This window comes from Haemorhous mexicanus, chromosome 5 (assembly GCF_027477595.1).
Source record: "Haemorhous mexicanus isolate bHaeMex1 chromosome 5, bHaeMex1.pri, whole genome shotgun sequence".
NCBI lineage: Eukaryota > Metazoa > Chordata > Aves > Passeriformes > Fringillidae > Haemorhous > Haemorhous mexicanus.
The window spans coordinates 42,600,247-42,616,199 of NC_082345.1; the positions used below are offsets into that span (position 1 = coordinate 42,600,247).

General features: G+C 43.4%; 1 protein-coding gene across 1 annotated transcript in view; it reads right to left on the minus strand.

The window, feature by feature from the left end:
• The window catches only part of HMGA2 (high mobility group AT-hook 2), a 109,562-nt gene extending 102,759 nt beyond the window's left edge, over positions 1-6,803 (minus strand). The window contains exons 1-2 of the mRNA XM_059846964.1: positions 5,700-6,803; positions 2,802-2,888 (exon numbers count right to left, since the gene is read on the minus strand). Of these exons, the coding sequence (XP_059702947.1) occupies positions 2,802-2,888; positions 5,700-5,810 (198 nt within the window). The 5' untranslated portion in view covers positions 5,811-6,803. The remainder of the gene's footprint in view (positions 1-2,801; positions 2,889-5,699) is intronic.
• Positions 6,804-15,953: the final 9,150 nt, after the last annotated feature.

A 15,953-nucleotide genomic window follows, 5' to 3' on the forward strand; every position in this document is an offset into this window, starting at 1 on the left:
CCCAAGGCCAGTTTACCAAGACCAAACACAAGCTCTTAAAGCTAAAAAAAAAATAAAAAAAAAAAAAAATACCAAACCAAAAATTTTTTTTAAATCCTGTGAACCAAGAAATTTTAAATATTCAACACAACCACAATTCCAGGGAAAATTTTCCATCAAGTGATTTAAGGGTATTTCCTTTTTGAAGTATAACAAAGCAAAGCCCCAGTTCTGGAGTATTTTTAACTCACTGCCAGTTTGTGCAATACATTTTTAATTGTGATGTGCAATGCTTTGCAAGAGAACACCCAATCAATTAATCATGAGTGCCTTCTCATGGCTGCTCGGTGGGTTCTCCTGGTCGCCGTTTATCTAACATGTTGTGAACACTCTGGAGCATTTCAATGAGCTCCCTTTGAAACACACAGGGCACGCACTATTCTTTAGGAATTCCAGACCATTCCAGCTGGGTGTATAGTGCCCAGGTTCACATGGAGAGGGGCTTAAGCTAAGATACCCAGTGCTCTCTCTGGGAGTTGAGACAGGCTGAAGCAAGTCTTAATGAATGCATGTATGCATATGTATGTGTAAATATGTGTACCACAAAACTGAACATATAGTTCATTCCTTTTAGAAGTGATACCCTCACCACCAAATGAAGCTTTCTTCATTCAGTGCCAAAACATTCCCATCCATATAAGAGTTAGAAAAAAATATTGGAAATAATATTACATTAAAAGATACGTTGAGATACCTGGTGAAAAGCTGAACTATTTTAGAGAGGGCTAATTATCAATTTGGAAAAAGGGCTGAAATACTTATTTGAAATGTGATACCAGTCTTGTTCTTCTAGTGAGGCCTTTTAAGTGTTTTACGTTTTAGAGGATTTATCACTTACATACTTTATCTATAAACCTAGAAACCAGTAAGACGTGTAATTACATACCCCTCAAAGGGTTTTTTTCTATTATAAAAAAAGACACGTGGTCTTTGGTCAATTTTTTACATTAGCAACACCCAAAAGCTTTAATTAGAGCAGCAACTTGATGCATTCTGAAAATCAAAATGTTACAATTAAATTAGTCAGTTTGTAAATGAGACTGGGAAAGCTTAACTTGGTACCAGAATCATCTGGAAATCTCTTGGTTTGATAAACCTACACATATATGAATGTTTTAAAATTTTTTCCCATTTATACTCATTTCCAAATCACTTATATAAATGAAACAATGGCAATACTCCTTTCAGAGGCATCTTTTAAAAACATTTCTACAAATTACTTAAAATTTTATCTTACTGCAGATGTTTTCCTAGGAAAGCCAACACTCCTAGGAGCAATATTTAAAATACTAAAGCTCACATTTGGATTTGCTAGACTAATAAAAAATTCTCCCTCTCTTTTGAAGAGTGACATATAAACTATTTTAACATGAATCTGAGGAATGCTTTTACTGTAGAAAGAAAAAAAAAATCAACATTTTAGGCACATTACCTTGCAGAATGGCTTTGAATGATTTTTAATACTAAACCTGTAAAGCATTTTTTACTAATTCATGGATTTCTTGACAGAACATGCTGCTTTTTTCCCAGCCCATAAAGTGAAAAAAAAAATAAATAAAACCAACTAATTTTTGAATTTAAAGACAGATGGAAAAGTACCTCAAACAAATGTTGAAAACACTTTAAACAAAACAGACATGAAACCATAGTCACCTTTCAATGATTTAATATTTATCAGTAGTTGCTATAGTAATTTATAACACTGAAAACTATCAAACTTAATATGGTCAGTACCATAGGCATACTGAAAAATGAGCCATAATTAGATGAGGACACAAATACCTTCCACACGTTTTGTCACGCACCTCCTTAGAAGATACTGATACACTTTGGCACTACAAGTCACTACCAGATTGTGTAAGCTTTAGTACCCCTAAACTAGTGCTAGCTGCTGTACTACCAACAACATAAACAAATCTCCCCTATTTGCTTTCAAGCCCATACACAACAATTTGCCTTCACTAAAATATTTCCTACAGAAGGGTATGCATGATTTGTCTTGATAACACAGCTTTTTAATGGGGTGCTTTCCCCAATTCAAATAAAATCTAGTCAAATTTTCATGCTGTATTTGTGATGTCAAGTCCATGCACTAAATGCAGTGACTTCAGGGAGCTTCTCCTGTGGCTGAAGGCAATCAGAACCACCAGAATAAAGTTTGGTCCCATCACCAAGCAGAAACAGTGGTTCAGAAGACTAAATGCATTTCCAGTAAAAGTCTCTTTGAAACTGATTACTAAACAAGATATAACAGGATTTTACTGTAACTGGAAGTTTACTTTACCATCACATTTTTAAGCTGTAAATTTAAATATATGCACTTATTTCCATCAACACATAATTAGATTTACTCCTAATTAACTTATGTTTGACAAAGCACTTAGCTTTAATATACAGACTTGGTCTGTAGTAGTAACAACTGTTAAGTGGCCAAGAAATTAATCTTCCTCTTACAAAAATCTTAATGAAGAAAATAATATCCTTAACACTGACCTCCTTACTAGATACAAGACATCTCATGGTTTCTTATGAAATACATTGTCATTTCACTAATCTGTAGACTACTAAAAAAGATGCCCTTTATAGGTTCTGTACTTAGGATCTTGATGTTAACTCTAATTTTAAAATCCTGAAATTCATGCTTTATGTAGCTTCCATTATTAAAAGAGTTCCAATCCCACACTTCACAGCCTAAATTACTGGATTTTTTGCTACCAGCTGATAAAAAAACATTAGCAATTTTTTCTCTTTAATAATCTCACCTTCTGAGCTGCTTTAGAGGGACTCTTGTTTTTGCTTCCTTTGGGTCTTCCTCTTGGTCTTTTAGGAGATGGTTCACCAGTTGGTTCCTAAATACAGGAAAACATGCTTTTGTGGCAAGAGGCTACAACTAACCCAGATGTTACAAAGGATAAACTGAACTGAGAAGTTGCTTAAAACATAGGAATTAACAGTGTCATTAAATAACATAATATAAATAATGCAACATAAAAAATTTAGCAACTCCAGATAGAGTAAAAAATATATTTTGCACAATAAATGAGTTTAACTTCTCTTGCAATTGCATAGAAAAACTTGGTAAAGTGTGAATATTCTAACACATAAGTTATAGCAGGAAACACATTTTTTAAAGATGGCTATGATTTCCCTTATATAAGAGCAGTTATTTAAAAAATAACCCATTTAATTTCAATTGCATTGCATTATAGCAAGATACAATTATCACATGTAGTTTCTAGCACAAGCTTTTTTTGGGAAAAAAGTTAACTACCAGAGTATTGTAAAGTAAGATGAGACTACTTCTCTCTCAAGGGGCAATTTTTTTTTTTTGTTGTTCTGCAGTCGGCATTATATTCACATCTATTCTAAAGAAAATTGATTTGTATTAACATGCAAATTTAAACATTTCTTCAAATAGAACACTTGTAAGACAAAAAACTCAACCAAAGAAAAATCTGAAATAAAACCCCAATTCTAAAATGAGTCGACACTGATTATTTTAGCTATTTTCTTAACTAGCTCCTTTGCCTGCCAGTAAATAGCCAGTTCTTAAAACTGGGTATGAATTACTATGAATTCAGACTCCAAATATTTATTCAGTGAATCATAAACACTATGAAACTCTTCTAGTCTTGAATATTATACATTTCATTCATATTAAAGGACGAAGCAGAACTAATTAAGTGCAGTTTGTTAACTTAAACCAGTTTAAAGCCCTTCAGCTTTCATAATTCCCGGGTAGGTTAAGGGGAGGCTGGCGAGGGGACTCCCCAAGTGCTGCAGCTCAGTGGCGAGCCCCGCAGGCACTGCACATCTGGGCTGAGCACGTTGAAGGAGACGCGTTTTTCTTTCACTTCCACCCATTCAAATGCTACAGGAGGAAAAAAAATTAGGGGAAAAAAAAAAAGAAAATAGAAAATAGAAAACAGACTATAGAAAACGGAAAATAGACTATAGAAAATAGAAAAAGAAGGAAAAAGAAAAAGAAAAAGGAAAAGAAAAAGAAAAAGAAAAAGAAAAAGAAAAAGAAAAAGAAAAAGAAAAAGAAAAAGAAAAAGAAAAAGAAAAAGAAAAAGAAAAAGAAGCCCGGGCACAAGCCAGCAAGGTCGGTGGGTGCTGGCTGCCGGGGCTGGTCGAGGGCAACCAGGGGGTGAAGCAGAAGGGGTACAGAGCCCGCAGTTACCGGACAGATGGAGTGAGTGTCACCAGGGGCAGAGCGAGGTAACGGGGGGCTCTGCTTTTATGGCTTCCCAAAAAAAGTACTTTCTGTGAAATTTACAGGACCATATCGGGGCGGGGGAGGGGAAGGAAGCAAAGCAGCCGGGTTTCACCCGGCTCGGGGCTCTGCTGCTCAGCTCTCCCCATGTTTCGAGCCCCTCGAAGGCTCTCGTGGCAGTGGGGCTGATGCCAAATGAATGGCAAGTAAACACGTTTAAAGCCCGCGGACGCTTGCTCTAAAAGGAGCTCCACGGACAGCCCTGCTTCTCAATCGTGACTTCCGAGGGAGGCAGGGAAAAGGCTGCGGGCGGCTCCCGCGCTGCCCCCGCCGAGCTGCGGGATTAATTGGTTGCATCCGCAGGCAAAATCCTCCTTCGGCGGCGCCGGCGGAGGGGCTGCAGAGCGCGGGGCCCCCCCCCGGGCCCCTCGCCCGGCGGTAGGGCCTGAGCGCGGCTGGGCAGCTCCAGGCGATGCGACAATGGCACTTCGGGAGAGGAAGGGAAGAGGGGTGGGGGTGGGAATAACACACGGATCTAGCAACCTTAGCGCGAATTCAGATCTTGCAAGTCAAAAAGGGGAGCCCAGCGCGCCCCTTTCGGGGCCCAGGTGGAGGCTGTGGGTGTGGGTGGAAAGGAGCACAGGGCTACGCTCCACGCGTCCAGACACGGCAGCGTTCCCGTCGCCTCGACCTGCCTCGGGTAAACGCCGAAGCAAAGGCAAAAGGTGTTGCAAATACAGGGCAAGCCCCCTCCGGCTACCTCCCCCACCTCCATCGGCAACGGGGGCACCTCTCTCCATACGATGAGGGGGGCGAGGGGGGGAGGTGGGGAAGGGGGGGAATCCGGGGGTTGGGGGGGAGGAAAAAGGCGAAAAAAAACCCAAACCCTATGCGACTTTCTAGTCACCCTCCTCTCCCCCAGCCCCAGCATCTAGGGGCAGTTCAGGGGCTGGGCTGGTCAAGATCGGAGGCGGCAGCAGCGCCCGGTGGGACCCGACACATGCACACACACGCGCGCACACAGATTGAGATATAGCGAGGGCTCAGAGAGGAGGGAGACAGGAGAGCCCCGTTCCCTACTCCTCGCTTTCGCAATTTCAAAATCAGCTCGAAATGACCCAGCGAGCGCTGGTTGGTCGGAGCCGCGCTGCTCCATGTTCCCCATTTACATTGAAAAGCCCCAGCTCGCTCCCTGCACAATAGTGAAAGTCCCAAGGAGGCTCCGCGGTTCAGCCACGGGCAGGCAGCGCCCCGTCGCTCCGGGGTCCCCCCGCCGGGGCGCCCGACGGAGCCCCTCGCTACGCCTCTGCACCACCTCGCCGGGAAGCAGCGCACAACAAAGCCCCCACCGCCCCGTCGCCAGGACTCCTTGCAGCATAATACGTACATGTACATGCCTATAACACTATAGATCTGCGGCTCTACGTATCTATACGATACTGACTTGTGGTTGTTTCCTGGGTCTGCCTCGTCCTCTCTTCTGAGGCTCTGCGGTTGCAGGTTGCTCCTGGGCAGCAGTGGAAGGCTGACCGGGTCCCTCACCTTGTGCACTCATCGTGACTTCTGCTGCTCAGCCTGAAACCAGTCTCTCCAAAGCACCTTGAAGGGGGGGAATCAAAACGAGCTCTTGCTGCTTTTGCTGCTCGCTGCCACCACCACACCGGACGTCCTGGTGCTGCCAAAAAGGAGAAGAGAAGGGGAGGAGGAGGAGGAGGAGGTGATGGTGGTAGTGGTGTTGGTGGTGGTGGAAGAGGAGGGGGAATGAATCTCTCTTACAATTTAGGAATGGTTAGTAACATGAAGCAATTCAAAAGCGCAGAGGTAAAAAAAAAAAAAAAAAAAAAAAAAGGAAAGGCAGAGTAAATTGCAGCCCTGGAAATGCAAGGAGAAAGGGAAATAGTCCGAGGGTAGTCGGGAGCAAACCAAGAAGAGGAAAAAAAGTCCTACAAATTGAAAGCAAGTGGTGGCTATCGCGCTTAGATCGGATCAGGACAAATTAAGATAAGACACACTGAAAATGGACTGAGAACACTGCACAATCTTGCCAGAAGCATGCACCCTGGGAAGACGGGGATTTCGGCAGCAGCGGGAGCAGCGCGCAAAAGGAGCGATCATTTAAAAATAATAATAATAAAACTATTTGGGAGATTGGAAAGGAAAAAAAAAGGGGGGGGGCGGTCCTGGGTTCGTGTCTGTGATGCGAGCTCCTGGGACTGGAAATATTATTATGCGAGTCCTGCCCACGGACTAAACTAGGATGAGGGTTAAAGAAGGGAAAAAAACCCCAAAACCAACAACAAAAACGAAGGAAAAGAAAAGCCACCTTTACCCGTGGGTGGAAAAACCAGGAGGGGGCTGAAGGGGGAAAAAAGGAAAAAAAAGAAAAAAAGAAAAAAAAAAAAAAGCGAGAGAGGAGGAGGCAGAGCGAAAACGCGGCGATGGGGGGCTGGCGGTCGGCCAGATAAAACACGAGCAGCACGGCAGCCGGGGCAGCGGCGGCGGAGCGCGCCGCCGCCTCACGTGTCCCTCACCGGCCCGGCCGCGGCGCCACCGCGGCTTTAAAGGGCCAGGCCGGGCCCGCCGCTGGCCGCCCCGCACGCGCTCGCGGCCACCGCGCGGGGCTGCGCGGCCGCTGCACGTGCGCGCCCCGCCGAACAAAGGCGGCCGGGCCGGGGCTGCCCCGGGACGCCCCCGCCGCGCTCCGGCCGCGGGGCTCCCTGGCCGGCCGGGCGGGCGCTGCCATCGCGGCACGGGCTGGGCGCCTCGCGAGACGGCCGCCGCCGCGGTAAGATGTGGGCGGTATAACCCCACAGCGGGTCGGAGCTGTCCTGCCGGGAGGGTGACGGCACGGGGAATGACCTTGCGGAGAGCCCTGCCCCGACATTGTTCTTCCTACGAGCATGGCGGGGCCGCAGGCTGCGCCTCTTCCCAGAGCCCGCAGGCAGGATGTCCAGCACAGCCCTCTCCCGCCGCCGGTGTTCGGTCCGCTGCCGTGCAAGCAAGCCGTGGTTAGGCGCTCCTCCCCTGTGGCCGCAAGGAAATGGCCACAAGGGCCAGGCAGCACCCCCCTGTCTGTGCGTCCCCCCCAAAAAATGTTCACACCTGAGTTTCATGTGCAACTTGGGCATTTCCTCCAGCCCCACTCCTCCCACAAGGTCTCGCACTTTTGTCTGACAGCCACCCCGTAGTAACTGGCTGGTGACATCCTTTCTCCCCTACTCGGGGCTGGACAAGCGCAGGAGAGCGCTCAGAAGGAAAAGTTGCATTATCGTATATAATACTGAAGAGGGCAGAGATACTGCTGCAACACTCCTTGTGCAAGCTATCGAAATACAGCCAGTTTTCTTGACACCTTATAAATTCTGATGTCTACTGATAGATAAGGAAACAGGCAGAAAGTTACTACAATCGAACACATGCAGTCATTGACCAGCAAGGACTGTGCTGAGGAGACAGCTGCGTTATTTTCTATGGAATAGAAAAAGTACACTGCAGACAGATGGGCTAAAGAAAGAGTAATCCTAGAACACTTCTTAAGGCTGAAAATATTGCCAAAGTGTTCTTAATCCAATCACAAGAATCCCAAATCCTGCTTCACTCCCATCCCCAAAAGCAACCAGCTATGGAAGATAGACACAGTCCACCTGTTCAATCTAACAGCTATCAGAAAAGCCTTGTAGTCCCACTGCATTTTGTAAAATAGTCAGTTCTCATCACACCATGAAGAAGTCCATACAGCCCTACATTTATTCTATACATCAAAAGAATAAGCTGCTGTATGCCATCGGGGTTCCAAAGGAGGTTGTAAAGCCTTTAGTTTAAAGTGCAGCAGCACATAACTTTTATAACATCCATTAATCTCTTTAAAGCATATTCATATGTCCATTTCTCTGGAAGAAAGTGTTACATGCAACTGGTAAAAGCCTGTTGCTCCAAAACATCCATCTCTACAGAATCATCCTGTATGGGCTATTAATTGTACCACTAGTCTTCCCTTGAGCAGTTCTAGTAAAAATGCTATAGTTCAAAGACTTTTTACATACAGCCATAAGCAAATAATTTTCACATGACATCAGTATTCCTAAGCTCACTGTTTGAAAGATGTTCTGGTCAAGAAAAGCCTTGATGCTTGCACTGTGTCCAGCACAACAGAGTTTGGGTCTTTCTACAGTCTGACTACAGATTCACCATCATAAGAATCAGTATCCAAGATCTAAACAACTATGGGTCTTTCATTTATTTGAAACTATCCTGATTCCCTCCTTAACCAAAGGTTCTTAGACAATGAATCAGTTCCTTGATACTGATATTCCTTATGGCAACCCTGTGGATGCAGAGATGTCTAGACTCATTAAAAAACTTGTTCTTATGTCATTTATATACAGAGTACCTTAAGCCAGGTAAGCAACATGACATCCAGAACCCAGAAAGCCTGACTTCCTCAAGTGGATGATGGAAGCTGAGGAGCCAGAAACATCTCTTCATTTTTTTCCATGTTCCTTCCCAAAATATATGTGGTAACTGTTCCTTCCACTGTTCTAATCCATTATCTGACAGTATAGCTGTATTTGCACAATATTCAGTGCAAACACCAGTGAATACGGCTTTATAATTAATCAAAGGGACTACTGCAAAGTCACTGGAGTAGACATGACCTACTTTTCAGCAGCTTTGGTCTAGGATTTAAGCTTTGGTCTATTAACAGAAGTATTAATTATCAGTGGTTTTATTTTTTTGTTTTCTGGAACCATTCAAAATAATATAGGAAATTTATAGACCTAAAATCTGGCCTGATTTCTAGTCTCCATGAGTCTAAAACTCAGGGCATTTCCAAAGAAATCAGAGGAACTTCCTAGAAAATTAGGAAGAAGACAATGAAAAATAATGTGCAGATTTTGCTACCAAATCCAGAACACTTGTAAAGAGGCCATTTGTTATTCTGTAATCAGTATGATGGCTTGTAGAGGTTTAACTGGCCTCTCTTCCCAGAGGAGATTTTTTAAATTGTGCATTCTAATAGCAGCAGTAAAATTTTGCATCAGAACAAAGAACCAAGGATGCAGGAAAGTATCTTTTAGAAAGACAGAAAATTACAGGTTAAATAAGCCTTGGAGATTATAAATAGCAGCAATAAATAGCTTCCCTTGCTCAATTCTTCATCTATTTCCTTTCTCAAAAGCCCAGGGATGCAGAAGAAAACATGCTGTATGGTCACAGAGATATGTCATCTATAGATAGCAACCTAACATTACCCATGCATAAGTACAACTAACTCCACCAGTCTCAGTGAGCTCAGATGGTCTCAGCTGGTAGTGCTTTTACACAAGGAGAGAATTCTTTATTTTTTTTCAAGTTGCTACTGAAGGTCTGTGATGCCAGCTGTGTGAGAGGAAGCGTGTCCCCAACTTTATAATGCCCGCTCACTGTGTACATGGGAGGGCAGAGTCAGGACACCCCTCTGTTCTGCTCTAGTGGGTCCTGTTTTCTCTAGTTCTCATGGAGTGCAAACTACTCAAAAGAGGCAGTGATAGTAAGTTTAAGGCCTTAGCTCAGGGGAAGCAGCAAATTTTTAACTCTGAAAGAAATCTCTTGCCAGGAATGAGAGAGCAGATGATAAAATTCAGAAGAATTTTTTTGACTGTTTCCTCCATATTTCAACCAGCTTACAGCTCTGCCCTGCCTCAGAAACTCCTTAGAGGAACAGCCTTGGCCTACCAGGGCTACAGGCTGCCATGCCTGAAGGGTTGTATTTTGAGTGGGTATTTCACTTCTGTGGCCAACCAGAGAGGCCAAAGATATTTATGGAGTTAAAGGCTGCAGTGGGTACCCAGGGACCTGAGAATCCTGATACTCTGCTGCTAGAGAACCAGTGAGTGCAGGAGAAGTACATCTTGCAAACATTGTCTACATTTGTGGGAAAAGTTAATTTGTGATTTTCCCTGGTTCTTTTAGAATGTGCTGCCTGTGAGGATACAAGAGAGGAGAAAAGCAGACACGTGAACCTTGCGTGCACCTATGAGATGGGCCAGGGTGTATCACCATTCTTCCACTCTTTTCATCCAGTTGGTGGGACCAACAGTGGCTGTTCCTTCACTATCAGCAACCTGGAGATGGCTCTGAGAATGTTTTAGGGAAGCATGACTGTGACTGACAAAAAAGACCCGGAAAAGAGTATTAAGGCTCACTCTCAGGCTTTGTCTGCACTGGGGAATTTCTTCCCTCCTCCAAATTCCCACCACTGCCAATATGAATGCAGCTGCACAATTGTTAAGAGATGTTGGGAGGCATAATATATGAGTATTCATCTAGTCAGCCATTTGCAGTACTGTGTCAATTAACCCTCCTCAGAGCAGGGTTAACTGATACAGTGCTGAAAACGGCTGCTGGAACTGAAAGCTGTCTATACTAAGGTTCCCATTGTTGCTAACTCTGGTGCAGCTGCAGTGGAATCAGTCCACGTGGGATTATTTGGTAACAATTCTCCAACCTAGAAACTGCTTCAAAATGCAACACAGCCACCTAATGGGCCAAAACATGCTTCCAGTGCACCTCAAAAGCTATGTACCCATGCTGTCACCATTCATAATGGGATTTCTTTCAGTCCAGAAGGTCCTTTTTGCATTTCTGTATTAAGTACTCAGTACTTCATCTCAGCAAACTGGTGTTCCTCTCAACCCCATAGAAATGCCTCTGCTCATTAGTTCTTACTAGCTCTGGACTTGAAGATGTGTGTTGGAAGAGCCAATTTTCTGTTAGTGTCTTTTCATTGATTCATACACTCAGAAATTGAAAATCTGTGCTTTCAAATTTCACGTGTGGAAACTTTGTAATTTGTTTTTTGTTTTAATTTCTTTATGCAGATCCAGGTCTTTAATTTATGGCCAGAGTTATGGTTCACTAGGAATTTTGCTTTTTTTCCCGCTTAACAAGTAAAGCCTTATTTGTGCAGAGCGGCACCATGAAGACTCAAACTGATTTCTGAGGGAGTAAAGTTCTAGTTTGAATGAACAGTTGGCAGAATCAGTCCCACTTATTTCCATGTACTTTAGGAAGCAGTTATAAAACAGGCTGCTGAAATGGGTGTTTCACCCTCTGCTGAGTAAGACTAATACTTCTAAAAAGCCCCTCTCTATCCTTGTTCTACATCCATGTCCAACACTAACTAAAACATGGAAGTGTTGTTTGGCATTTGTTACACTTTTGAACCACTATTTATCAGACAGATGCTGGCAGTCAGGTTTTCTTAAGTGCAGTTTGCAAGTGTGAAAATGTTGAAACCTAGGCTCAGCAAAAATCTCAGTGAAAAACTCCAGCTCACTAAAGCCTCTGATTAATGACAAGCAGGTTTCAATTCACGCATGACATCTTATGCAAATACAGAACACAGCTATTTGCAGAATTCTGGGCAACTGCATGTGCCTATGAATATCTACTGAGGCTCGACATACCTGCCCAGGGTAATGGCAAAGGGGCAGACCCAGAGGAGATGCAATCCATAGCCTCCCAGCTGTAGTGGTGAGCACTAGAGCTTAGCTCAGGGTGTTGGGATGTTGAGCAAAACTGATTTGGCAGAAACTTGGATACAGCTGAGTATTTTGAGAAAGGGGAAAGGAAGTGGCTCACTCTTCCTTCATTCCTGATAACTGCTGTGATGGCTGTTTCTCGCTCCCAGAGATCCCTTTGGACAAAGGAAGTGGGCACAGTAACTGAACTGCCTGCAAAGCAGGTGTGACAGCTGTCTCTGGAAGGAAGGAGCAGCTCCATACTGACTACCCTTTAGCTCAGGTTGAGCTGTGGGGATGCATGGTAAGGTTGTCAAATCACAGTTGTCATACAGCTTGGTAAACATGTTTATATGTTTGCTTTAATGGTTTTTATTAGTCTCCTGAAGGGTTCTTAAAATATGCTAAACAACTCCCATCCCAAATCCCTGCGGAATTGGATTTCTCTTCTCCCTTACCCCTATTCCTTTTACCTTCAATATTAGGCTCAGTATCTTGCATGTGGCTTTATGGGAAACTCAGTGATTAAAACTACTTAAGACTGGCTCATTTTTCTCTGCAATGAGTTCAGTTATTTCCTTTTTATACCTTCCAGAATTTACTATACCATATCTAAATATTGGCTGCAGTCCACATGTTTTAGATCATTCTCTATAATGGTCCTGTTGTTATAGAATCCTTTGTGTGTGTGAGAAAGAGAGAATATGCATGTGTGTTGGAAGCAAGACAGGGTGTTTAGAATTGCTTGGAAAGAGAAATCAGGGTGTGCCAATTCCATAAGGGATTTCTGAACTGATAACAAAAAAGTGATAAAAATAATTGAGCACTGACATTATAGACCTCCAGTTCATTACCTTCTATGTGTGATAAGTAGTATTTCTGATCCCACCATGTTACTCTACTATAGATATTCTATCAATATATCACTCATTCAACTTTTGTTGCTATATAATTTTACAGATCAGGTTTATTGTTGTCACATTTACTCATTTTTACTTGTACTCTCAGTGTAGATCCTTTGACCTGAGTCATACGTGTCAGTCAATGGTAAGCTGCACGAAGACTAAACTAAGGCAGCATCTGAAAGTCCTTACTCATTATACCAAAAGCTCGTTGCCTGCTGAAGACCTGCATGTTCTCTGTACGGCCTCCAGCAGGTTATATGGGTAAATAAGTGATCTAAGGAAAAAGCAGGAAAAGCGTCATTTGCCAAACCATAAGCTTTAACCAAAACGCTCCAAAAGGCACAGCGTCCTAATGTACAGCTAGAACTTAGGAGGAGGTAACTGAGAAATGCTTCTTCCAGGACAAACTTGAAATCAGTAGCCCTGCTGCAGTGGGTGTCTGACTCTTGCCTGTTACTCCACATGTAGAGGATGCATTTAAGTGGCAAACAGACAGGCATGGACTGATTTTGTGCCCATCAATACGTCACAGCCCATCAGATAAACCAGTTGATGCTCACAGCAGGCTGGGCTGCATCCTCCCAGACACACTATGGAGTCACAAGAGTGGGGCAAATTTGCTCTCAAATTTCTTTCAATTTCTCATTGTCTTGAAACAGCCTGTTAGCGCTGTAAATTCAGCCCTCTTTCCCATGTGGAGAAGTTCCCACCCTCCCAGAACAGAACAGAACAGAACAGATGCAGAAAACCCTGCGCTAGGTATTCCACTCTTATCCCACCCTTGTAGGGCCATGGGCTGGAGATTAGGATATAATTTTCTGCTGGAATTAATTTCACCCAAAGACAGTATACTTAGTTTCTACATTTTTTCCCCCCCACAAGCTAAGATAAATTTCTGCTTTGGTCCATTAACAATGCTTGTATTTTTAATCAGAATTATTTTGTACTGTATTTTCTTTGGAAATCACAGCAATACAGTTTATGTGAAATACAAACAAATGAGGGAACCATTTTTACCTAAATGTATGAATAGCATTTTGCAATTTGTCATTGTGATATATTTATCTTTTGAACTTTAAGTGAGCTCAGCTGAAAAAAATGCTTCTCTTCATCACATGACTGGAAAATATATTACACCAGAGAAGAATATTGCTGTTTTAGCTTAGAAATTAGAGACTAAATATAAGTTTCTACTATACTTACTTTCACAAAGTATGGAGTAAATTATTTACACTACAGTAAATTCTTAGTACATATTCCAAAAGGTGGTAAATTCAGCATTCTCACTTAAATTAATGGATATTTTGTGAATGTGTGTTAAAACTAAGACGCTTAAGATCTTATGCTGCCCGCTGGAGCCTTAAAACCACTCTAATATGGCTAGAAGAAAACAAATTTGTCAACAAAATGAAGCCTGGAGGAAAGAAACTAGTACGCAACAGAAAGACACAGACTGGCCAGCGGAGTGACAACAGAGAAGCAGCTGAAGATTGGGGGTTGCTATCTGTGTGACCCCCATCCCTGTCTAGAGGTGCAGAATATGCTGGTCACTACATGCAGTCTTTCTACCTGAAACCTTGCACAACACACAGGTGCCTGTGCTTCCAGCCAGGTGTGCTGCATCACTGGCTGCAGCGGGAGCAGGACAGCGCAGGAGCTCCATGCGCAGGGGCTCCATGCCCAGGCTCCCCGGCCGCTCACCGGCGCAGTCAGGTTACTCCGCGCTCCTGAGCTGCCCCAGCAAACGGGGCTGCGGGGAGCAAGCTGCAGCTGCAGCAGCAGAGAGAGTCCTGCAGCCTGTGCCTCGCTGCCTTTGCTCCCTGCGTGGCTTGGGAAGCAGGACAGGGCCGGCTGCACCCCAGTGCTTCCAGCAATGGCAGCTGCTCCCAGCCGCCATTTTGCTCAGGGGTCATTTTCCTGTCACATCCCAGACGTGTAACCCTGGTGCCATGGGAGAGCAGCCAAGCAGCCATCAGCAAAGGCTGGGGCCGGGTGGGAGCTGTGGCTGCTGCCAGAACAATTCATCTGACACACAGTTCCTTACATGCTCCAGAGCTGTACCCAGGAAAGAAGGCTGTGGGAACAGGCTGTGGGCCTGATAAATTGTCCCACCTGCCGCAAAAGCTGGTGCTCCAGAGGATGAGAACCTGTTTCCTACAGTGTACGGTCACCACGTTTCAAACCTGCTGTGCTGCTTTGATAACTGGGTTGCTTTTTGTCCATTTTCCCTATGTGCATATATGGAGTGCAAAGGAAGGTCCGGGACTTAGAGCATCAGTTGGGAACTCAGGAAATGGAGACAATCCCTGTTCATTCTTGCCTGACCTAGGGCAAACCACATACACACAACTTGGAAGTGTTTGGATACCTACCTCCCACTTAGCCAAGCAAGAATGAAAATCTGTGCCCTATCAGGAAAACACAGATGTGAGTATTCCCTATCTTCCAGGGCCATTATGAAGATGAAGACGTTTCTGGTATACAGAAAAAAGCATAATGGCAGTCATTCAAAAATCATATATATGAGAGAGGGTAGTGCAAACACAGAGGAAAAGTTGCATGGTTACCTAAGGCAAAGAAACATCTTTAGATGTTTTCAGTTGTGGCTCGGATTTGGTAAAAATATGTTTTAACCAATCTTTATAGTTAAAAGTTCTGTCTGAAAACATTCCTAATCTTTTTTTTTTTTTTTTTTGAAAAATTATATCAGTAAGAGACCATTATATAATCACAAGAAAATTAAAGCTCTCCAGGGCATGATCTTAGCTGTGCAATTAATGAAGGTGGTTAAAAGTACAAAGTGAACCTGAAGCAAAATTTGTACCAGAACCACACCTCATTATGTTTTGCTGCTTAAGTCTGTCATAAATAGAGATGTTTATTACACATCTGCCATTTAAAGTACTTATTACATGCAGTGTTATATTTTATTTAGATTTAAAAATTTAAAAACACATGATGACAAGCTGTGTTCCTATTAACACATGCCTGAGGGGCCAGGCTGCACATGCACATTGTGCCTTAGGTTATATTGAAGTTCATTCACTTCAGAGTTACAAATCATTTACAGAAGTGTATTGTGTAATTAGTGTGCCTAATTTCATTCCACGGAGTTTCATTGGTGTGAAAGAACAATCAAGCCTTGTATATCCATTCACATTTATTAGGCCAAATTTTGTAGTCTGTCCTTGGAGCATCATTCCTTCCTCTGCTTTCAACAGCAAATGGCATTAAAATCTCCAGGACTTCCCAAAGCAAAAGCAGTTATTTGCTTTCCTTGGGATTTTTTTT